Source organism: Agelaius phoeniceus, chromosome 3 (assembly GCF_051311805.1).
Source record: "Agelaius phoeniceus isolate bAgePho1 chromosome 3, bAgePho1.hap1, whole genome shotgun sequence".
Taxonomy (NCBI): domain Eukaryota; kingdom Metazoa; phylum Chordata; class Aves; order Passeriformes; family Icteridae; genus Agelaius; species Agelaius phoeniceus.
In genome coordinates, this window is record NC_135267.1 from 40,467,885 (window position 1) to 40,491,424 (window position 23,540).

At 42.7% G+C, this 23,540-nt stretch overlaps 1 protein-coding gene across 2 annotated transcripts; it reads left to right on the plus strand.

The window, feature by feature from the left end:
• The first annotated feature begins 290 nt into the window (after positions 1 to 290).
• On the plus strand, positions 291 to 21,008 carry KCNS3 (potassium voltage-gated channel modifier subfamily S member 3). Of its 2 annotated transcripts, none has more exons than XM_077175107.1 (2): positions 291 to 603; positions 19,184 to 21,008. In XM_077175107.1, exon 2 carries the CDS (start codon positions 19,233 to 19,235, stop codon positions 20,712 to 20,714), a length of 1,482 nt encoding a protein of 493 aa, XP_077031222.1. In that variant the 5' UTR covers positions 291 to 603; positions 19,184 to 19,232; the 3' UTR covers positions 20,715 to 21,008. The 2 variants fall into 2 exon arrangements, with proteins under 2 accessions (XP_077031222.1, XP_077031220.1); XM_077175105.1 differs by lacking the exon at positions 291 to 603 and adding an exon at positions 656 to 1,123.
• Positions 21,009 to 23,540: the final 2,532 nt, after the last annotated feature.

Sequence of the window (23,540 nt, forward strand, 5' to 3'; positions counted from 1 at the left end):
TTGGCAAAAGTGTAGAAGATACCTTACATTGTGTCAAAATTTGTAATAAAGGAATAAACTTCCCCGTTCATTATCGGCAATTTTCAAAACGACACCACTGAAACAAACAAAGTGTTTAATCATGGAACGCTGTCGCAGCTGTGCTTTCGAGTTACACTGGGAGCTGGCCTGGCTTCCCATTGCCCTCTGACTTTAACTCGGGCAGAACTGAGCCCCGACACAAGCAGACAACTACTCTGGGGCATAGCACGGAGCACAAATTACATCCCCCTGCAGCGTGCGGAGGACACTCCGCATCTCAGGCTGCACCGCCAGCTAATCAAGCCGCGTGTGTGCTACTTCAGCGCAGCGCCTGGGAATCGATGGCAGATCAATCCCCCGGCGCTGACAGCTCAGCGCGCAGCGCCGGCCCCGCCGCCGCACAAAAGCGGGACGGGGCGAGCCCCGCAGCCCAGAGCGCGGCACGGGCGGCAGGGCCGGCACTGCTGCCGCACCCCGGGCGGGAGGCGGCCGGCCCAGCCCCTCCGCCTCGGCAGCATCGCCCCTCGGCACGGGCTGCCCCCTCCGAGCCGCGGGGGAGCGGGGACCGCCTGGGCGTGCCTGGTAGGTGGCGACGCGGGGCAGCGGCGCAGCCGGGTCCGCACCGGGCGGGTGCGGGACTGCCCCGGGGAACGGAGCGGGACGGCCCCGGGCGCGGGGCGAGGCGCCGGGGGTGCTGTGCGGGACCGACGGGCGAAGTGCGGGAACGCTCTGGGAGAGAAGAGGAAACCGTGGGGGTGGGACTCCGCCACAGAGCAGGATCCCCGGGGCTTGGAGCGGGACTTGTGGGGAACACCGACCGCCCGGGCGGAGCGGGACCCCCGGAGGCGAGGCGGCATCGCTCGGGCGCGGTGCGGAACCACCGGGAGTGGAGCGGGGCCCCCGAGGGCGCTGCGGGACCCCGGGGCCGCAGGCAGCGCCCGGCCCGCTGCGCGCCGCGACGGGAGCGGGGCCGGGGGATGCCCGGGGCCGGGGAGGGGACTCGGCTGAGCCCGCCTGCCGCCGCCGGTGTTCCCCTCCCACCTCGGGCGGCCCCGCGGAGCTGGCGGAGCGCGGCGGGGCGGCCGGTGGGCCGCGGCTCCAGGTAGGCAGCGCTGCCCCGGGAGCGGCTGCGGCTCGGAGGGGACAGCGCGGAGTCCGGCGCGGTGTCCTCTCCTTGCGTTTCGCGGGGCAAACAGTCGGGGGAGGAGGAGGAGGAGGAAGAAGAGGGGTGCGCAGGAAGCCACCTGGGAAGGGGGAGCCTCGGCGCGTTGGCTGCCTCGGCGAAGTCTTGCCCTGCACCATCCTGCTCGGGACGTGCAGCCCCTCCGCGGGGAGGCGGCTCCGGAGCGGGGCGCGGGCACCGCTCTGGCCCTCGGAGCGGACGCGTCCTGCCGAGGTCTCCGCGGCTGCTTTGTAATGGCCTGTACGGGAGAGGATCAATAGCGATGCCTCTGAGTCCTTTCGCATGGCACAGCTCTGCCTTGTGTTTTAGAAACTCGTTTAGGTTAAAAAGTAAACTAGATTTAAGCATCCGTGAATGGCTACAGTAGCCTCTGGGGGTAAGGAAACGTGGAAGTAGTTTGTTAACTGTGCGCGTCCTGTTTAAAGTAGACTTTACTAAGTTTGGGATAGTTAACGAGATTTTAGAACTAAGTGGACTTTGAAGGAACTTTCTCTTTTTATGAATGACTTTTTAAATGTTCATGTGTAGGACAGTGAAAATTCTCTCTGCTTATTTTTGGATTCTCTGGATTTTCTTGCCTGCGAGATCGCTGTGTACCATTTTTCATTTTCCTAATGCAAAGCACAGCTGCTGGTTATTCTGGGAGCTGAACTCAGTGTGTCTGCTAGGCAAGGTAGACCTCAAGATCTGAGCAGCGGCAGTGTATTGATTCCATTAGCGGAATTTACAGATCTGCCGACAGATTCCTTTTAACACAGTCACTTTCCCAGAATTAAAGTTCTTCTCCGACTGCCTGTCACCAGTCTAGGCCAATAGATGGCATAAGGCACTCAAGCTACCGTCCTGAGGGGACAGAGGGAGCAGGCATGCCTTTTGTAGGGAGCCAGGAGTTTCAGAGGGGATGTATGAGTCAAGTTCTGGGTGTCTGACTTGGGATACCTGGGGCAGATCTCATTTTCAGAGACATGAGACATGTCCTGGACCACTCATTCTTACTTTCCTCAAGTCAAAATTGCAGCCTTTCCCAAAATATTTCTCTCCTCTAATCAGTTAGGGTTAAATACAGGAATTGATCTGAGTTCATATCCTAAGCCATGAAGTAGAGGTGGCTTTTCAACTTTGCAATATGTATTTAATATCTGCTGCTGGGCTGCCCATAGCAGCAGTGTTGAAACCAGTAGTCATTTGGGGGAATGAAAGACAATTACATGGCTTGTAATGAAGAAACTTTTTCGTTTCTGTATCTAAATTTCTGCTGAGATAGTACTGTGGGTAGACAAAAATGATTTTATGTTCTGAAATTGTGTAAATTATTTAAATACAGGTAGGTAGCTAAATGATGAAAGAAGTTTAATTGACAGTAGTCATACCTAGCTTTTACAAGGGTGCTTCTTAGCTGCAGATTTCAGAACAGTTTTCTTTAAAAAGAGGCATAATATAATTAGATTTTCTTTTCAATTTCAGGAATTAAAGTATGGGGAAGGTTCAGAAATAATATCAGATTTCCTAAATCATGGTTCTTTACTTGTCTGTTAGATCTGCTTTATACTGTCTGGACAGATTTAAGAGAGTCTTGAAACTAAAAAAAGAGTAAATCTATATGTATTCATAGCAGAGGACATTAAAGCTCATTTTGAGAGACCTTCTTCCTTGTCTATAAATGTCTGCGTCTTGTTACCTGTCTCAGCACTAAGGCAACCCACAGAAGTTGTAGCAGCCTTTCAACTTCCTATTTGTGAGTGTGGGCAAAAGAAAATCAATAATCAGCTTTCAGCTGAGCTGATACAAACTGCAGTGTGACCCCTAGAATTGTTCCTGGGACAGGTGAGGTCAGATGTTTTACTAGAATGTCCTTTGCAGAAACAGAGAGGTCCTGAAGGAGGAGCAGTTCTTTGCTCACCCTCTCTAGGACTTAGCAACTTCCCCAGGGCAAGAAGAATAAAACCACCTTAAACTGCAAATATGATAAATGGATGTTTGGCCACCAGTATCACCTTAGCTGTGCAATTACAGCCACAGGCAGGATAAAATCAACTACTCACACTCAGTGCCAAGACCATTCATCCTCAGTGCAGAACAAGGTTCTGCAGTGACTGAGCCAAGCTGCAGAGGCACCTTAAACCTGCCTGAGGAGTGAGGCAGCTGAGCTTTCTGCACTCAGCACTGGTGCCTCTGCCAGAGGTGAGCTTTTGTTCTGCTGGGCTCTGGCCAGGCTGGTGTGGGACTCGTGTCCTGCTGTGTCCTACTGTATCCTGCCTCGTTGCTGGGATGGCTCCAGAGACCGCTGCCATGGCTGCCTGTGTTGGCATCCCTGTCCTGCCAGCTGGGCAGGCTGAGCCTGCACCTCTCAGGTGAAATAAGGGCTGCTTAACAGGGAGGGTGTGTGACAGGCAGGGTCGGGTGTGAATTTGTCAGAGCAGTCTGTATCCTGTTAGACAATGTCTGTATGAGCAGCCTGACCTTCAGCTTGGTTACTTGAAAAGAAGGTCGAGACCATGCTTTTGGTCTTACCTCCTGGAGTCCCTGTCTAAGCCCATTTGTTGGCAGCATGTCTCCTGTCCAAAGACTCTTGATTTAAGGAACTTGTTTACTTCCTATTGGGGCACATCTATTAAAAAGATCTGCCCAAGGCTAATGACTAGAAACAAGGCTCAAGTCTCTAAACTCACATCAATATCTGCCTTGCAAATTTTCAGTTGTGGGACATCTGCCAAGGACACATAATAAAACAGAGATCATGAATAAATAAAATGTACTCCACTAATCTGTGGATATTTTCTTTTTATCTTGCCTTTGCCCCATCCCTTTGTTTTTATTTCTTGTTCTTCATCTATTTTTTTATTTCTGTTACGCCTTGCCTTTTAATTTATGGCATCATCTTATTTTCTTCTTGTCTTGCCTCTTCACTTTCTGAGGGGGAAGGCATCCCAAGGAAACCAGGCAGGATGCTGTCATTGCCATTGCCTGGTTCTGTGTGGAGGACCAAATCCTCAGCTGACAGAAACTGTCCTTGACCTGTTCCAGACAATGGTTCTGCACCAGTAAATGCTAGAGGATCATCTGCTTCAATATGCTACCTCAGTATGTTGCTCCATTCTTTACCATTTTTTCTTTTTTATACCTCATTTCCTTCTGGTCCTTTTCATTTTCCCATATTTTACTGATGCTTCTTTCCTTATTACTGTACTTTCCATTTTATGTGCATGTGTTCTGCTTGTCTTGTCTCATTCATATTGTACCTGACATCCTAACAGCAGTGTGTTAAACTGCTGTCATCTGTCATTTGTGGATAACTGGCTCGTTTTTCTTGCAAGGGTGTTCTGCATGTGATACTTGCTTGTAATGGTTTTCTTTTGTTTTTTCATTCTATTTTAAAGGAGATGACTTCTAGAATATTTATCTCTATTGCAGAGGAAGATTATGTTGACTGTGTTGGCCCTTAGTTTCTGAGGGAGCTCATTCCACAGTAATTTTCAAGAGACATCTGTCTTCTGGCAAGATGAGCTTTATGATTTGTATTAGAAGGTCCCATTTTGGTCACTGTTCTTGTTCTGCTTACTTTGCTGCACATTTGGGGCCATTTGCTGTGTTACAGGTAAAGCCTGAGACCTTGATTTTCATGCACTGTTCAGCAAGGAGCTCAGGTAAGGCTGGAGTAAACATATTTGTTCTCTGTGTGCTGGTTATGTTGATATAAAGATGTGGAAGGGTTCACTCATTTTGCCCTCTCTAAATTGTTTATGTCACTCCTGTCTGTCTGCTGGGTATTCCTGATGTCCCTAGTCATAGCATGAATTTCTGTTCTCCTTTCTTTTGCCCACAAACTCTCCATCTCATCTTCTTGCTCTTCACACTAAGGTGTCTTACCCATTTTGCCTTCCCATCTCTGACAGGTGAGTGGGGACTGAGGTGAGGGGTCTTGGTGCACCAGCTCTCAGCTACTGAGGAATTTCTGGGAGGGGCCTCCAGGAGAGGCCACTGCTGCTCAGCCCTTCAGACTCCCTTTTGTTCAGAGCAGCCACCTGCCCTGGCTGCAGACATCAGCCTGACTTTGGCTTGCTCAGTGTCTGTTGCCATCTCCTCCGGGCAGGTTTATGTCTTAAAGGTTCATCTTGGACAGGCAGAGCTGCTGAACTGTGAATCCAGAATCAATCCACAGGCAGACAGTGGCAGATGGGCAGCCTGGCACCATCCTTGTCAGGATCTCTCTCTGGTCAGAGTGACCCCAAGAAAAGTTAGGAAGTCTCTTTTCCCAGCCCTGCGCTTGAAGGAAGAGTCAGGGCTCTTCATTTCTTGGCCTCAAGGTTGTTTATTGTATCTTATCTATAAAATTCTTTCTCCTGCCCTGCTAAAGTCAGCTCAGCAAGACAGTCCGAGGCACACTGCCTGCCCCTGGGGCAGTGTTATGTCTTTATACTAAAAACTACAATGTTGTACAATGTTTACAATTACTTCCCAATACCTATCACCTATGTTAGACAGTGAGCTTCTAAACCAATCTGTAAGTGCCAACATCACAGCAGAAGATGGAGGCCAAGAAGAAGGAGGAGAAAGGCTGGACACACTCAGATTCCTCCATCTTGCCCCCCTGAATCCCCATTCTAAAAACCCCAAAATCTACTTTTTCACCTTGGGATAAATTCACTATCATTCTACTTAATTTGTCATGGCTTGCAGATCTTCATCTAAGGTTGCTAACTTGCTCCACGGGTCATAATCAAAACCACAGGCATCTCAGGCTCTGTGCCAGGGTCTCTGAGCCCCCTGGCAGGGGTCTTGGCTGCTCAGGACAGCCAGAGGGATGTCCTGGGTTCTGACACATCCTCACCTGTGCCAGCAGCAGCAAGAGATGCAGTTGTCCCTTCTTGTCCTGTGAGGTGTTGCACTGTGTGAGTTCTCTGGAGGTGCATCTGTGCAGCTGGAGCTGTGTATGCTCTGAACAGGGTAAAGGCTAAGAAATTAACTTCTCTCTTTTCCATTTTTTAAAATGTTTTTGGTCTTACCAGCCTGTCAGTAAAAACCAGCAAAGGCCACATGGACAAAATAGAGTGTGGATGGTTTAAGGAGGACAGGTTATTTATGATCTGAGGCAGAATTTTGCTTCCTCCTTTTTCTTCCTTTTTTACATTTTTCTCCTTTGTTCATCAGCTTGGACAAGCAGTTTAGATGCCAACTGGTGTCTTGAAAACTGGTTGATTCTTCCACGTGTTTAGTCATTCTAGCTCAGTGCTACTCTAATGACAGGCTCAGAGCTCAGCTTGGGCAGAGGATTGCTTGTCTTCTCCTCAAAGCAATGGCAGTCTTCATGGACTTGGGAATGTTGAAGTAGAACATGTTGACCTGCTACATGACATCGAGAAGGTCACATCTCAAGTCTCAGGTGCAGCTTCCAAAGCATGGAGCCCAAGGCATCTGCCTCACAGCTCTTGAGAAAGTGTTATGAGATTTATGGACAAAAACTGTCTTGTACATCAATCTTGTAAAACTTAGTATTGGCAATTTTGTGCCCCATATAGAGTTTCATATTTCTCTGGTTTTTTGTTGTTTGAGCCTAACAAATTGACTGTTGGTGTTCATGTAAGTACAGGCAGGTTACCTGTGGGAGGCAGATAATCAACTCAGGAAAAATCTATAACAACTTGGGTTTGCATGGAGGAATTACAACACAGCCTGGGTAGTTTCATAAAAATTGGAAGCACTTCTGATTGCTCTGCCATGCTCCTTGCTTCTCTTCTACCTCCTCTCCTTCAGCAGACAGGAGCTGTTGCTGTTTACAGTGGTGTTAACTTCTGTGGAGGCTTCAGCTCTAAAACCTTTTTGGTACCATGGTGATATGTGTTACAGGGAGCAAGGGGCTTCTTACTCCTGGCCTCAGTGAGAGAAGAATCACCCTCACAGTTTGTGAGATGCAATTATAAATCTACAATATTAATTTTGTGGACAATTGTTGTCAATCAGTATGTTTAAAACAGGGGTGGTAGAAGACTTGGTATGTCCCAAAGAAGACTCCTTTTTATTGAAGGCTTTATCTTATATATATATATAAAATTCTTCAGTTATTTCAATCAGTTGCTGCTGATTTAATTAGGTTACCATTCCAAAGCTGCCTGGTAATTTTATGAACTCCATTTATTGCCTGTTGAGAGAAGAGCAAATAGAGCCATAAGTTAGGTTTTCATTTTGAAAACAGCTCACTCATTACTGCAGCACAAATGTAAATCAGTCCTCCATGGTTTAGCTGTAGCTAGTGACAAGCATTGAATGATGGTTTCAGCATGACATTTTAGGGGCAGACACCTTTTCCCTTGAATAAGCTGCTGAAAATGATGCTGCCTTGTATATTCTTCTTAAGCTAAGAAGATCTGTGTGTCTTCCTGTCCAGTGCAATGTTTGCTCTGAAAAAGGGCAGCCAGTATAGATCAATACTGCTCTTTTAATTCACCCATGAAATTGGTAAAAGCTTGAGCTGGACAAGGGGGATAGAATGAGTTCTTGGTGGTATTTTAGCTCAGTGCTATTAGTCTGGAAACAGTAATGGTGTTTATGTTTTCATTGTAAGCTGTTCTTTTCAGGGAGTCATGATTTTGTTTTACAGTTTGCTGGATGTTAGGCCAGGCAGAGAGAAGTTTTTCCCACTTACTTTGATTAATTTGTTATGATGACAGAAAAGAACAAAACAAAGGGAAAATTAGCTCATAGCATGTTTGGTGGTCAAATAAGAGTTATTGTGGATTCACATTGAAACCTGTGAATCTTGAAAGTGAGAAAAGCTTAATCTGCAAGCACTTGCTGCTAGGCCAAGTGTTTGTTCCTGGCTCTCTGGGATGCTCCATCCATTTCCTGACCATGAAGCCAGTGTTTCCTGAGGTCTTCTGTAACTGCTAGAGGCAGGGGATGTGTTTCAGTCTTTTTAGGCTATCACTTATCCTTGGAGCTAAGCAAAAGCCCTGGTTTGAGGCAGTACTCCAACTTGTAAGAAGTCTAACGTGACTTGAAAAGTTTCCTTTTGTGTGTGTGTATTCAACTCTATCTGAAAACTCTGGACCAAGTCTCTGGAAAATTTGGACTGAGTCTCAACTGACACCTCTAAAAGCTCCTGGCCCTGAGACTTGGGTCTTAGGCAATCAGACATGTTCTCTTAGGTAAGTATTACTGATTTCAGATGATATCAAGGGTTTATTTATTCAGATACTAAGTCTGAGGGCTGTGGTAAAACTGCCTCACACATGAAGTGAGAGGCAGAAGTTGTTATTTTTCTCTCCAGAGTTTTACTGAGCACTTACTGAAGTACCTCATTCAAAAGTAGACAGAAAGAAAAAAGTATAATTTAAACTATCTTCTTTTTCTTCTAGAGAGCTTTAGTTTCCCACTACCCTTAAGGCCAAACAAGTTTTTGCTTACAGTGATGTTCAGTGGTGCTTTGCTTCCAGCAGCAGCTTATAAAGGGAAACTACCAACAACTCCCAAATCTGTTTTGCTCTTAGTTTCTTCTAATGCACTGCATATGCTTAATGAACTCTAATTCTTTTTTGGAAGACATGTAGTTAGGATCTCAGATCTTCCTTTGGACCTCTTGTGTGTGGTGTCTTCAAAATCCTGGGGGCTTGTTGTGGGAGTTTATGAATCTATCTAGCTGAAGTTTAGCCCAGGCAAAAACCTAAGAAATCCCTTATCCTGTTAAAGTCTTCCACAAAACATCTGCTAATTTTGTGAGATTAGGATTTATGCAGCTACACACCTTCATTTTTCCCTCTCTGAACATTTGTGTGGGTCATTTTAAAAGTTAGAAAAATATATTTGTAAAAAAAAGTTGGGAGAAGTAAGGAGAGAAAGGGTTGGATTGCGACTTCTGAAATTTCTCCTAATCTGGCTGGGCTTTATGTCTGTTCCAAACTTTCTGCCATTGGAAGACAATAGCAAAAATGGCACCAGAGTAATTCTATAAGGTCTGCCTTTGAGTTGATTAAATGGCTGTATTGTTAAGGGCTGTGCAAACACATGTCCTAGCCAGAATCCAGCCCACACACACAGCACCCCCAGTACCTTACAAATTGTGCCAATGTGTGATATTACTTTGCATATGTAAATCCAGGTGATGGTGTCTACTCAGCACTTCCTGAAAAAATAATGGGTAATAATGCTGACAAGTGCTGAAATGAATTGCAGTAGTTAGGACTGACATTTATTTTGTGAAAAAAACTTACTTGCTGGCTGTTCCTTTTTGTGTGCAATGACAATGCCTCAGCTTCTGTGAATATTCAATTGAACAGTGGTGCAGTGATGCAATTCTGTGTCTTAGCCTGTCACGTCCTCACTTCACACATTTTCTGGCAAATGTCCTTTCTTGCTGAATGCTTTGTGGGCACAGCCTGGTTGAAACAAACAGGGAGAACACCTTTGTTTTTTAAGGACTGAGATGACCAATAATACACTGGTTGACTGATGGGATGCTGTTAAAAGGGCTTTCAGCATCCTGGAGAAGCTCCATCTGGGATGAAGTAGCCCCATGCAGCAGTTTGAGGGTGGCTGAATGGAAAGCAGCTCTCAGAGAAGGACATGGGCATTCGGGTAGGCAGCATGCAGAACTCAAGTGAGCACTGTGCCCTCACAGTGAGGGCCAGCTGCCTCCTGGGCTTTGTCAGCAAGGCTGTAGCCAGCAGGTCCACAGAAAGAGTCACTGCACCCAGACTGGAGCAGAAGAATGTCTAAATAGGCTTTAGGAGAAATATTTTCCCCATAAGAGGGGTCTGGCTGGACCAGGTTACCAGAGTTTGGGAAATTTTGGAGATGTTAAAAAAAACGATTGGCCCTGAACAGCCTTCTTTCACTGAACCAGCTTTGACACTGGGTGGGAAAGATGACCTCCAAAGGATCTTTTCACCACAAATTAGTTTGTTATGTTACCTGGAAAGTCAAGAGGAGTGGTGTAACCAAACGATGTCCAGTGTAGGAGCAGTGAGCAAGTACCAGAATCTGAGTGCTCGAAGAAATGGAGGCTTCTGGAGGCCTCAGTGTGGGTAAGGTTTGCAGTGTGGCTCTGAACCCTATGTCCCTTGCAGGTATTTTTTCCAGCTGCCTCCACGTATCCTTCCTTAGCCTGTGGCCTCAAGTCACTCATGCTAGCACATTGTAAAACTTGCTTGGGTGCTTTGAAAATGAACGTTGGATCACAGCAGGCTGCAGAACTTATATGTAAGTGAGATTTGGAGCTCTGCTTCAGAGTTTTCTAGGGTCAAGAGAATTTATATTGAACAGTACTGACTCCTTTAGTGAGATTAACATGCTGCAAACACAAGTGTTTTTACAGATTTTTCAGTTGAAGGTTTCAGTCAGAATATTCACAATAACAATTGCTTGTGTTCTTGTTGCCCAAGAGACTCTGAATATCTTGGAGAACTTCACTGTGGTCAAGAAAACCTTTGTTTATCTCTGAAATTAATAGAATTTTTTCAAAACATAAAAAATAAATATAATGTAACTTTATCTACTTAGGCTGACAAGTAAAATTAAATATATAGCAAAGGAAGTAAATTACTTGTTGTGGAGAATTTGTAGATAGTCTGTTTCTGCTGTCCATCCTCAGTGACTCCATCCCATTCCAAATCTGCTGGACATGTACACATCCATGGGCCTGGACTGCAGCACAGTGTGCTTAAATGGATGTTAGGAAAATAATTTTGGGAGAACAAGGGCATTCAAGCACTGGACCAGATTCCAAAACCTCCCTGGAGAGGCTTTATCATGGGACATGAAATAAACATCTGCCAAAATTGATCTAGAAGTAGCTGATCCTGCCTTGAGAAGGAGGAGAAGCTGAATTATATTACTCTTCAAGGTCCATTCTAAGCATGTTTTCTGTATTCAGTGGTATGTTACTAATGTAAGCATCTTATTTCTAAATACATTAAAAAGGCTCCAACAAATGGGCTGAGGTACACTGAGAACAGTATTGCAGTGAGATAATTTTTTTGTTCAAACAGCTTATCCCAAAGCCAGGACTTTGCAGAATAAAGGTATAATGGATTCAAAAGTTGTGTAGCCAGGTGAGTGCTCTGCAGCTGAATTGCCCTTTTAGCTCTGCTGCTCCTGTGGCTGCTGCTAGTGGAGGTGTTGTGGTAGCACAGACAGGACTGGTTTCAGGTCTCCTTACAGTTTTTACGTCTGTAATGTGTTGCAACATAATCCTGCTGTTTATGTTATTGTCTCTTCTCAGTTTAAGGAGGAGAAGTCCTACTTTATGTGGTGCATAGATTTTAGATTGTTCAGAACAACTTTTTCACCCAGGGAAATTGACTGTTGTGATTGGATTTGTGTCCTTTAAAAATATTACCTTGCTTCCAAAAATAAAAAAAAATAATTTTAAAAAAAGGTAAAGAAATTAGGAATGGGAAGAGATAATCTAGGAGCAGAAATGATCAACAGCTCTGCCATCTGTACTAGGAATAAGAGGACAGGTCCTCAGACTCCAAAGTGAGAAATCAGAAAATGTAGGATGGACAAACAAATAGAAGATTTTGAGTATCATATCAGTCTTCTTGGCAGTGAGCTAAATCTTAATTTTAACAGTCTGTACGCCTTTCACAAGAGATAAGAGTATTCTGAATTGCACCAAGGTCAGCATTCCTTTCCTAAACATGGAAGAGTTATGGCTCTATGTGGGTATAATTTGCCACTGTGCTTGTGAACCATTAACACCCTCCTTAAAATCTCAGGAAAGCCTTCAATGGTTCATGGACCTGTGTATTGGAGAAAATACATCATGTCTAATTGTTCATCCCTTTATGTTGGGCCTGGAGGAGTTGTGGTGGGATAGATGGGGCAGTTTTTCATCTCTGCCATCATAGCCCCTTGATACAACCATGGATATTGAAACTGCACTGTAAATACAGGAATGGTATTTAGATTTTCTGTGGTAGATTAATATTGTTGGTTTTGTTGGTTTTTATTAGCTGAACTGTCAGAAGGCAGCTCTAGGCCCACATGTCTCAGTGTGCCAGTACCTGGAGTGGTGTGTGATAGCTTTTGGGGAGACTGTGAAGGAGGTAATGATGTGAGAGGGATGTGGGCTTGTTTGTGGGCAGCTGATCTTCTGTGTGACTTCAGGGACACTGCTCTCTGTGTCTCAGTATCTGCGTTATTTTCCTCGCTTAGGTAGGTAACCTTTCAAAATCTAACAACATTTATAAGTGAATTACAGTTTCATTGAGGATCTTCTTAGATTCTAGACTAATCAATGATGCAGAACTATGGAGAATGCAGAACTATTTTTAAGAAGTATATTGATACAGTTTTATTCTGCATCATTTTTTCCTATATGGAAGTGTTTGACTTTGGGATCATGTATCAAATATTTTTGACAACTAGTGGTACCACAAATTACCCCAGTAAGTGTAACAATAGGATTTTATGTTCATTGTGATCACTGGAGGAGTACTTGAATGGAAGAAAATGGAGAACTCTGTGGAAAATGGGGTACAAAAAATAATTTGGGGGAGGGATCCATAGAAATTGTGCTCATTACAGAGGTACCTAGGCCTACAAGTTGCAATGTCCACTTCAGATAGTACTTTGTGTTTTGAAGCTGTGCTCTTGATGGGTGCATTAGTATGACCTGTCAAACAAGATTATTGCCAAAATAACCTGGAGAGAAACAATTTATTTTGCCATCAACCACAGCAGTGATGACCTGCTTGTAACAATGCCTTTGGTATCTTCTCAAATATTTCTGTGAACTTCAGCCCTTGGGATGATAGAACACAAGGAAGTGCTTAGTGTGGTCAGCTGTGTGTGTGGGCTGGCTGTGGAACAGGTTTGGGAACTGCAGCATTCTGACTGTGCTTCAGTGTAGGGATTTGCAGGTTGGTTTTCAAGCCAGCACATTTTAATCTGTCACTTCCACTTAGTTGCGGATAATGATCTTTTAATTTATATGAACATAATATAAATTGCAGAGCCTTTGGGAATGTAGCAAGGTGCAAGCCTTGTTAACTCTCATAATATGTATCTCCAGAGCCTTTTCAAGTCAGAGAGAGAATAACTTTAAATTTTTTTTTTTTTTACATTAATCATTTTACAAGGTGACATTCTAATAACTGGGTGGTATTAGATGTTGCTACTTGTTCTTTATGTATATGAGAAAGGAGTTCAGATCACATACTGCATTCCCAAGAAGCTTCTGTCATGTGCAGGCTACAGCTGGAGTGTTTTGCCTTGCCCCTGTCTCATATCCAACCCTTGGCATATCCTCTGTTCTTACCAGCATCCTCATAGTGGAAATAGCAGAATTTCACTTTGGGAGGTTTCATTTTACGTTGTATTGGTCCCATGGAAGTTACACCCCTTCACTACTCCATGTTACACCATGGCACTACTCATGTAGGCTGCTTACCTAGTCATGGCAGAGGGGGACCCCATCTCTGGTGACTCACCCCAAAAAACCTGTGCCTGGCTGAGTGGTGGGAACCATGGGCTGGAGATGCTTCTTCTATTCTTGCTTGTGTTCTTTTACTCTCAGTTGTAACAGCTTCATTTCTTCCTTATCGGTCTTTTGGAGGAGGTGATTTTTTTTTAACCCCTTATATTTGAAGACCTTTTTTTGACAGGTATGAATATTTAAATAAAATGGCATGAATATTTAAATAATTTTACATTTGAATGTCAGTAGTGCTTCTAACAGCTATAGTTGTTACATCATGATCACATGATGATCATCTCTTTCTGATCTTCATTGTATTGCAAAGTTGCACAAACATTTGGCACACACTCAGTGTCTGAAACAGCCTGGTGACAGTAGAATTGTACTGGGGTGACCATACCCAAATAGGCTTACATGGGAGTAGCATCAGAACAAAATTCAACTCAAACTTTATTTACCTGAGGTCTTCTGGGAGGTTGTACTGAATCAATTTTAAAAGAAAGGTAGTTGCATAATTTTATTATTTTCATGGCATTTTAATGCAATATTCTGGATAAAGGATGACACTGCCAGTGGAATACAAAAAAATAAATTACAGCTGAGAAAATAATTTAGCTGATTAATTTATCCTCTTTGCCTCACAGAGTGTCCATAACCACAGAGTGGTTTCTTCAGATGGTCTTGCTATTTGTGCTAGATGACTTTTTAAAGTTAACCTCCACCTCCATAGTCTGTGAATGACTTTACAATTAACTGTGTTAAGTATTACAATGAGTTGAATGTTGCAGCTTATATCATAGTGAAAGAGGCTGTGCTTTTTTCCAGAGGCTTTTTTTTTCCAGGCTTAATTAAGTGTGCTAAAGCAGTTACTACTGTCCAGCTGACAGACAACAACTTAAGTCATGCTGACTGGATTTCAGTCCCAATCCCTAATTGTGATTGATCAAGTAAATTTTACATGCATTTAAATGTTTTTCTCTGCTCAGTGAGTCAGAAAATGTAGACAGTACTTCTAGGTGGTGCATTAGACAAGTATTTGCCCTATGATGAGTGAGAAATTCAAACACTTAAAAAAATCAGTGAAATGTTGATCCTGAGCAGAAGTTGTTTTGGTTTGTAATCCACAGCATTTTAGAAGTACTTGGTGTCAAAACCTGCACGTGTGTAGCTTGGATGATTGGTAGAAGCTCTCAATTCTCGGGAAATTAGCAGCAGTAACAGCCCAGGTGCTTGTCTGCATCATTAGGAGACAAAATCTGCTTCCTGGGCATGGCTGAGTGTCAAAGTAAGATTCTTTAGAGGGAATTTACTCACAGCTGAATCTCCTGAGTTTGGAACCCTAAAATGGAAATCTGCCAAGATCATCAGATTCCTTGGGGAAAAAATGTCTTTGAGCTCTGGAAATACTCTGTAGAGTTACCAGGATTTGCATGCCCTTTCAGGTTCACATCAGTGTTACATCCCTTGTGACTTCACTGTGAGCAGGACTAGGCCCTTTAATTAATGTTCCTTCAACTTAGAGGAAACCATGCTAAAATGTGAACTTAATCTTGAGAGGTTTATGGAGTGTAACTGTGCAGGAAGGAGGAGGTGAGGCTAAGACAACATAGCCTTGAAAGAAACTGGTAGAAAATCTGTAGGCATGAGCTCTCTTTGAGTATTTTAAGTAGCCAAGCACAACCATTGTAAACTAGTTCAACTTCCTTTCTATTGTGCCTGGATAAACACAGATTAATGCTTGCAAAAGATGAAACTGCCCCAATTTGGAGTTACCAGTGGTACCAAAGTGGTACCATGCTCAAAAATTCATGGTACCAAAGTGGTACCATGCTCAAAAAAAATGTTCTGAAGCTTGTGGTGTACGACCTCACAGAGAATGGAGACTTTGTGCAGATACTATGCAAAACATAACTGAGAAAGAGGAACTTCGCTGACAAATAAATGTGTAGTATGGGGATCCATGTGGTCAGTAAAAACCTCTTAGTGGTTTGTTCCAGAGGAGGTTGGAAACCACAGCACTTTGGGATGTGTTACACATCTGTGGCATAGCTGTCTCAAAGGGACTGTATCTGCAAACTGTCTCCGTGACTCCTCTTTTGAGAGCTTTAGGGATTTCACAGCGTGCTAAAAGCCCAAAAATTTGCAACTCCCCTTCCAAGACAATGGGCCTGTGGCCTCACCAACAATGTGTGACTGCAGAAGCACTGGCTAGAGCCCATCTCCAAATTGGACTGGGAAGATCCTGTCATTCTGGTTTTTATTCCAAATTTTGTATCCTTTTCACACAGCTTTCCTAATGACTGGCTTTTATTTAGCCCTGAAGCTTAACATTTGGAACTTCTATTTGTTGGGGTTTTTTTTCGTTATCTTGGAAAATAATATTCATTCTTCCAGTTACCATCTTTCTTCTGTGTCTTGTTTCATTTTCTATTCTATATGAATTCTTAGCCAGTAGCTCCTTGAAACAGCTGAAGCAATTAAAGCAAACAAGTAACTAACATCTGGTATGTGTTTATTTGCTCTGTTATACTCTCTCCGGGGCAAGAATTGTGTGATTTGGAATGGTTTCCAGTTTATTATGTTATCTATATTTGAAGAAGGTCAGAGAGGTTAATGTTGCCCTTCAAGTTGAGATTTGCAAAGTTCGTGGTAGTTCTATGCTCTTAGGATGTTCATGACACAGGCCTTGGCACTCCAGGAAAATACCATTTCCAGCTGAGCACAGTTTTACCCTTGAGGAAAAAAGTTTCCTGAGTGAGTGAAGGGTTTCCTTGAGTAGAGAGCACGTTGTGCTGAGACAGAAGTTGTCATCTGTGGTCATTGCCCTGTGGCTTGAATCACTTCTTAAAGTGACACAAATTGTTCTGATTGTTCTGCCAGTTACTATGTCCTGGTCCATGGCTCAGGAGTCAGGGTCTCTGCAAGTAAAAGAAGACATTCTTCAGATGATCAAGCTCCTCTTGACAGAGTTATTGTGAATCTTTCCTGTATGTTCTTTCCTTAGTCTAAAAATCACTTCATAGTAGTAACACATTAAGCAGGTTCTAGACCATGGTCTTCCTAAGCAAGTTCCACTTTCTCTCTGTATCTTGCACAAATTATGACTACAGAACCCTCAAAATAAAGCAGTGAAATATTGCCCACTGAATTTATTACACAGGGCAATTTCATGGAGGCACAATTATGAATATAATCTGCATCATCGATATGGTTTTATATTGCAGTCTCAACCAGTGTACTTCTAGTGTACTAAGAATTTGCTGGGCACTAAGTTCTTGCTTTAGTTATTTCTGAGTAAAACTTGCTTTGTATTTGTCATTATTTGTCATGATCAGAAGTGCCCCCAGACAGGAAGATGATGGCTTTAAGCTGAAGGTGGGTAGATTTAGATTGGGTATTAGGAAGGAGTTCTTTACTGTGAGGTTGGTGAGACACTGGCACAGGTTGCCCAGAGAAGCTGTTGATGTTTCATCCTACTTCATCCAGAATTGTTCAAGGTTGGGTTGGATGGACCTCTGAGCAATCTGATCTAGTGGAAGGTGTTCCTGGCCTGTGAGAGGGAATGAGATGATCTTTAAGGTCCCTTCTGACCTTCACCGCTCTATTGGTCTATGACTCTATGATCTGAGATCTTGCCTGGTTTTTATAGTGCTCACTTACACTGCCAGGGTTCTCATGTTAATGAGTTGCTAGAAGTGGAGATTTTATTGACTAAAATGAATCAATAACTAGAGGTTTCTTGGGTCTGAATATACTTTGACTTCCAGTCACCCCAGTCCAGATTTATGGCTTTTTTTTTATTATTTATAGTGCTATAAAACAGAGCTTGGCTCTAGATCATGAGTGAAGTGTGGTGATGTTTATCAGATGAGTCTTGCTGCCCTTCTTCTGTGAGGAGAGATCAATGGTCTTATTTGACCTCTTAATGATTCCTAAAAACTGAAGCCTTGGGAAATGCCTGGAGCAAATGTGCCTTACAACCACTCTATTAGCTAGCAAATGCCTGCCTTCAAACTAAATCTAAAGGTGCAAAATCATTTCTGTGGTGTCATGATTTAATCTCAACTGGCAGTTCAACCCCATGCTCACGCACTCCTGTGGGATGGGGCAGGGAACCAGAGAGGTAAAATGGCAAAATTTGTGGGTTGAGATTAAAAAGCGTTTAATAGGTAAAGCAAAAGTGAAGCAAAACAAGGATTCATTGACCCCTTCCCATGGGCAGGCAGGTATCCAGCCATCCCCAGGAAGGCAGGGCTCCATCCCATTTAATGGTGACTTGGGGAGACAAACACCATCACTCTGAGTGTCAACTCTCTTTCCCTCTTCTTCCCCCAGCTCTACATGCTGAGCATGACACCATAAGATGTCTTCTCTTAGGACAGGAGAATTTTGATACTATCTTGTCACATTTAAAATGAATTTATTTCCATACTTAATTGAAATAAATTAGCTTAGTGTGCATCAATTAGTGTTTAAGTGTCAGAGATCAAAAACATTTGCTCTCCTCATGATCTTAAGTTACATATAATCTGATGGCAAGTGTAAGAACTGCCAGTTTTGGCTTTACAACAGCTTCTCCTTGGAAGGAAAGCAAGAAAGCAGTTCTGTAAAAGGTAACTTACTCACTAGTAACTTTAACTGCCTTTTGAATTCAGTTTTAGCTGAATTTATAGTAAAATACAGAAACATTTAAATGCCCTTCTGTCCATCTGCAGGTGTCCACAGTTAGTTGTTGAGGAAGAATTATTGTGGAAGTTCCATTCTGAAAGCTCCTTTTTACAGAGATGACATTTCCAACTTCTCAGTATTGCTGTAGTGGTTGTAGCTAGGCTGTGGCAGAACAGGAATTGCTTCTGGAACTGACCAAGGTTGTAAGAGGGTTGTGACACTTCAGGTGAGTAGGAAGGCAGATAGAAAAATACCTGAGGGAATGCAGATACCCAAATATGTACTACAGCATTCAGAAGTCAGAAATTGAAAATCTTCAAAAGAAGTTGTGATATGTTTTCAAGAGCACAGAATGCTGATGTGTGGATTACGCTAGAAGTAAATGAACTGTCAGCAAAAGTAGTTGCAGTCCACATTCAAGCAAATAACATTGGAATTAATGGATTATAAATTGCAACATCATATAATGAATACAACTCAGCTGAAACTGTAATTGAGAGAAAGCTGCTTGAAAGTTTTATCCTAAATGTTTTGATTGATTGATAAGTTTTCTCTTTAAAGATTTTTGGCATAACTGAAGTACATGGATTTCATGACTATTAATTTCAGTGTGGTAGTGAAACAGAGACTGATTTGCAGATGAATTTGCAGTCTTCCTTTACACTGGTAAAAAGGAGACCTAAACCAGAACCTACTGCTTTCAAACTTGCTAGAGCTGTAAACCAACCTAATTTAAAACTACACCTGTGAAATGCTGAATAAGGGTATTCATAAAATGATTTCTTTTTTTGTTTGTTTTGTTACAGCATTTCACAGTACCCAGAGATGGAGAAAAGAATGTGTCACAAGAGCAAAACTGAATTAAATGTTCTAACAATATCTTTTGTTCTTTTCAGGTTCTATGTAATCTCATTGGGCAGCAGCAGTGGAACTCGTCTGTCCAAAATGGTTTATGGTGAATTTTTCCGCAGACCTGGCAAAGATGCAGAACTTATCAATTTGAATGTGGGTGGCTTTAAGCAATCAGTTGATCAAAGTACCTTGCTCCGATTTCCCCATACCAGACTTGGAAGACTTCTCAAATGCCATTCAGAAGAGGCTATTCTAGAACTGTGTGATGATTATAGTGTGACAGACAAGGAATATTACTTTGACAGGAATCCTTCCTTGTTCCGATATGTTCTGAACTTCTACTATACAGGCAAACTTCACGTCATGGAAGAACTTTGTGTCTTTTCCTTCTGCCAGGAAATAGAGTACTGGGGGATAAATGAGCTGTTTATTGATTCCTGCTGCAGCAATCGGTACCAAGAACGGAAAGAGGAAGGTCCTGAAAAAGATTGGGATCAGAAGAGCAACGACAGTATGGACTCCTCCAATGAAGAGTCATCCATATTTGACAAAGAGCTAGAAAAGTTTGATAATCTTTGTTTTGGTGAAATAAGAAAGAAGATCTGGGTCAGGATGGAAAATCCTGCATACTGCTTGTCTGCCAAGTTAATTGCCGTGTCATCCCTGAGTGTTGTTCTGGCATCAATTGCGGCCATGTGCGTTCATAGCATGCCAGAATTTCAAAGGCTGGATGCCAATGACAGGGAGATTGGAGACCCTGTGCTGGAAGCTGTGGAGATTACATGCATCATCTGGTTTACTGCTGAGCTAGTGATCCGGCTCTTCACTGCTCCAAGTCAGAAGAAGTTCTGGAAGAAACCACTGAACATCATTGATTTTGTCTCTATTATCCCATTTTATGCCACACTGGCTGTGGACACGAAGGAAGAAGAGAGTGAAGATATTGAGAACATGGGGAAGGTGGTTCAGATCCTGCGGTTAATGAGGATATTTCGCATCCTGAAACTGGCCAGGCACTCTGTAGGACTGCGGTCTTTGGGTGCCACTCTGAGACACAGCTACCAAGAAGTTGGACTTCTGCTTTTGTTTCTGTCAGTTGGGATTTCTATTTTTTCAGTGCTTGTCTACTCAGTGGAGAAAGATGATGACTCATCAGAACTGCAGAGCATCCCTATTTGCTGGTGGTGGGCAACCATCAGCATGACCACTGTCGGTTATGGGGACACTTACCCGGTCACACTTGCTGGAAAGCTGCTGGGCACCCTCTGCATTATCTGTGGGATTCTGGTGGTAGCACTTCCAATCACCATTATTTTCAATAAGTTTTCTAAGTACTACCAAAAGCAAAAAGCTATTGATAGAGACCAGTGCAACAATGATCGCAAAGAGAAAAGCAATGACCTACCTTATTTTAACATTAGGGATATTTATGCAAAAAAGATGCACTCCTTCATTTCTAGCCTTTCTTCAGTAGGAATTGTAGTCAGTGACCAAGAGTCAACAGATGCCTCCAGTATCCAAGATATGGAGGATGTTTATAACACAGTATCTTTAGAGAATGGTACAGGAAAATGAGTGGAATCACGTTTGCTTCTCTTTATTTCTCTTCTGATTCTTGGTAAATGTGGACTGACAAACTTCAGTTAATTCATTAAGAGCAGTTGATTCTCAGGGTACTTAACTCTCAGCCATATTTGGACATTCTTTGCTCTGAGGATGCCATAAAAGCTTCATTGTTTATATGAGGTTTTAAAATATGCCTCATATAGTGGTTTAGTTTTTACACAACTAGTGTTATGCATTTTGGGGACAAAAAGCTAGGAAAAAAAGTTTTACATGTGAGATAAGTGTTTTTTTTTGTTGTTGTTGTTTTTTTTGGTTTTTTTTTTGTTTGTTTGTTTTGTGGGTATTGTTGTTTGGTTTGTTCGTTGTTTTTTTCCCCTGCAGCAGTCTCATATCTTGCACAGAATTTGCTTTTATAATTTGCTTCTCTTCAGGTAGAGATGTATTAAAAGTGTGTAAGAACTATTGCACAAGTTAGTAAAGTTTTCACCTGCAAATACATTAGATAAATGAAGGAATTGTGTACATGTAAAACTGTGTTCACTAACAAACTTGTGTAATTTTAGAGTTGGGAACCCATTTCCTAAGTTGGGGCAGAAAATATATTGGTACATATTGTTTTTACTCCATGGAAGCATAATATTTATTAATTTCTTTCCAAAAGCACAATACAATTTTAGTTTGTTAAAATAAATTATTCCCATTGTGCTTGTATTTTTCCTAGGATCCAGACATGGCCAAGCTCTATCAGGTCCTAGAGGTTTTTAGTCATAAGTCCCAGGATGAAGTGTGATCAGGGTAGGAGCTTTTTGTTCCATTTAGCCACCTCTCCTGCTGATGTGACCCTGAGCAATTCTGGTGCCTGGAGGGCATCCTGCTGTGGTTAAGGCCACCTCAGTGGCTTCCCCAGGGACTTTGCTTTGTGGGCACTGAAGGAAACATCTCTGGTGGTCTTTGGAAGTCACTGCCCCCCAGTGCCAGCCCAGCTGCCCCTTGCTGGGGGCTGCTGCCTCAGTGGTGGGAGCAGTGGGAGCAGCAGCTTGGCCGCTGTGCTGGGTCTCTGTCCAGGGCTCAAGTGCCGAGCTGTGGAGATGGGGGACATCCTCTTCTCTGCCATGTGTTGCCCATCAGGGATGTAGGGTGGGAATTGCACCTGGGCATCCGTATTGGAGCTATTTCAGCTCAATTTTCTGAAGCTCATCTGCTGGTGGTGGCAGCTTTCCTGATGTGTGCCATGTGCTGGAGCAGTGCTCATTGCTGGGCAGAGTCCTGCAGCTCTGTGCATTCCCCTCCTCTCCAGGGATTTCTTAAGCAGCCAGCTAGCACTGCTCTGTTTCAAGCAATGATGGAGAAGCTCAAGGATCTTAGAGTGTCATGTGAACCATATAGTCCATGGTGTTTCTGAACACTCATTTTCTTTCATTTGTCTAGTGACTAAATCAGATGCTGGGCAACAGAGAATCAAAGACACTGTGATGTCAATATTTGTCTTGAAGAGAGGTTTGACTATTTTATTTTTTTAAATATTATTGGGTCAAATATAGAAGCCTTTACTGAACTTCTATTCAAGAAGATCAAGCTCCATAGGAATTGACTTCAGAACTAAGATGCCAGAAAATGACGATTTTGGCCACTGCAGAAACTTGATTTTTCACGTATCTGCCAGATTTTCTATTGCAAAATGCATTAAGTAAGTAACTGAGGTGCACTTAAATTTGTTGAGGCACAGAACTCTAACCTCTTTCTGAGATGGAGAAACAAGAAAACAGGATCAACCTATACATTGTAAAGATGTGTCTCTAAGGACTGCTGTGCATCAATATAGTGATGTGGAACTTAAAGAAAATATTTTGAGCTTTGGAGGAACCTCAAAATTTGGTTTGTTACTTGCTGACTGTTGTAAGGGTATGTGATGCTTCACAGACAATTAAAGATAATTTTTCCCATAGTTCTTGTAGGAATAGCAAAAGGCAAAGTTAGGCTAAATGTGATTTGTTCTTGTTGAACAATTAACATTAAAAAGATGCAATGATAACAAAATACTAAATATGTATGTTCATGTGAATTTAATAGGAACCAGCAGAATAACAGCAAAAAAGTTACTGTCCAAAGAAAATCTCTTGGTGGTGTCCATGTAAAGATATATTTATATATATATATATATATATCTTACATTGCCACTGAAGATCAAAAGCAATGAAAATACTGTAATGCAACAAAACCTGCAAGAAATTGTATTAAATAGTTGAAAAAGTGCTACTGAAAAATTTAGTTTTGCGAATCAGGCATTACTCAAGGATCACAGAATATACAACTTTGTAGATTAGATTTTATGACTTGCAATTTGTCCTAAAATGGATAAGCTTTTGATTGATCTCATGAATCAGTCTTAAGGCTGTTATACTTTTTAAGTGCTCTGACTTTATGCATTGATACAGCTTGCAGCAAAGTGAGGTATCTTTGGGAACACATCAGAAGGTGAAGTACATATCCATATATCATTTAGTGTACACTCTTTTGATTTCTGTGATGAGATCTTGGCCTTTTCTGAATCAATTGTATCTTAAAAATGGCTTTCTTGTATCCTTACCCCTTGCTGGAATAAATCCAGCACCTTGTTTTCACACAGGTGTGACTGTGAGCAGGATGTGAGCTGTGCTTCATGCCAAAAAATGTTCCTCTCAAGGCAGAACTGCAGTGCTTGACATGCACTGGTGCTAGACAGTGTCACAAGCCTCGAGTGCCAGAAGGAAGCAGATGAGAGCAAAGGCTGAGATACTGCACATTCTAGGAGGCTGTTTCTTATTGAATTTGTCTTCTTCCCTGGTCTACAGTTGC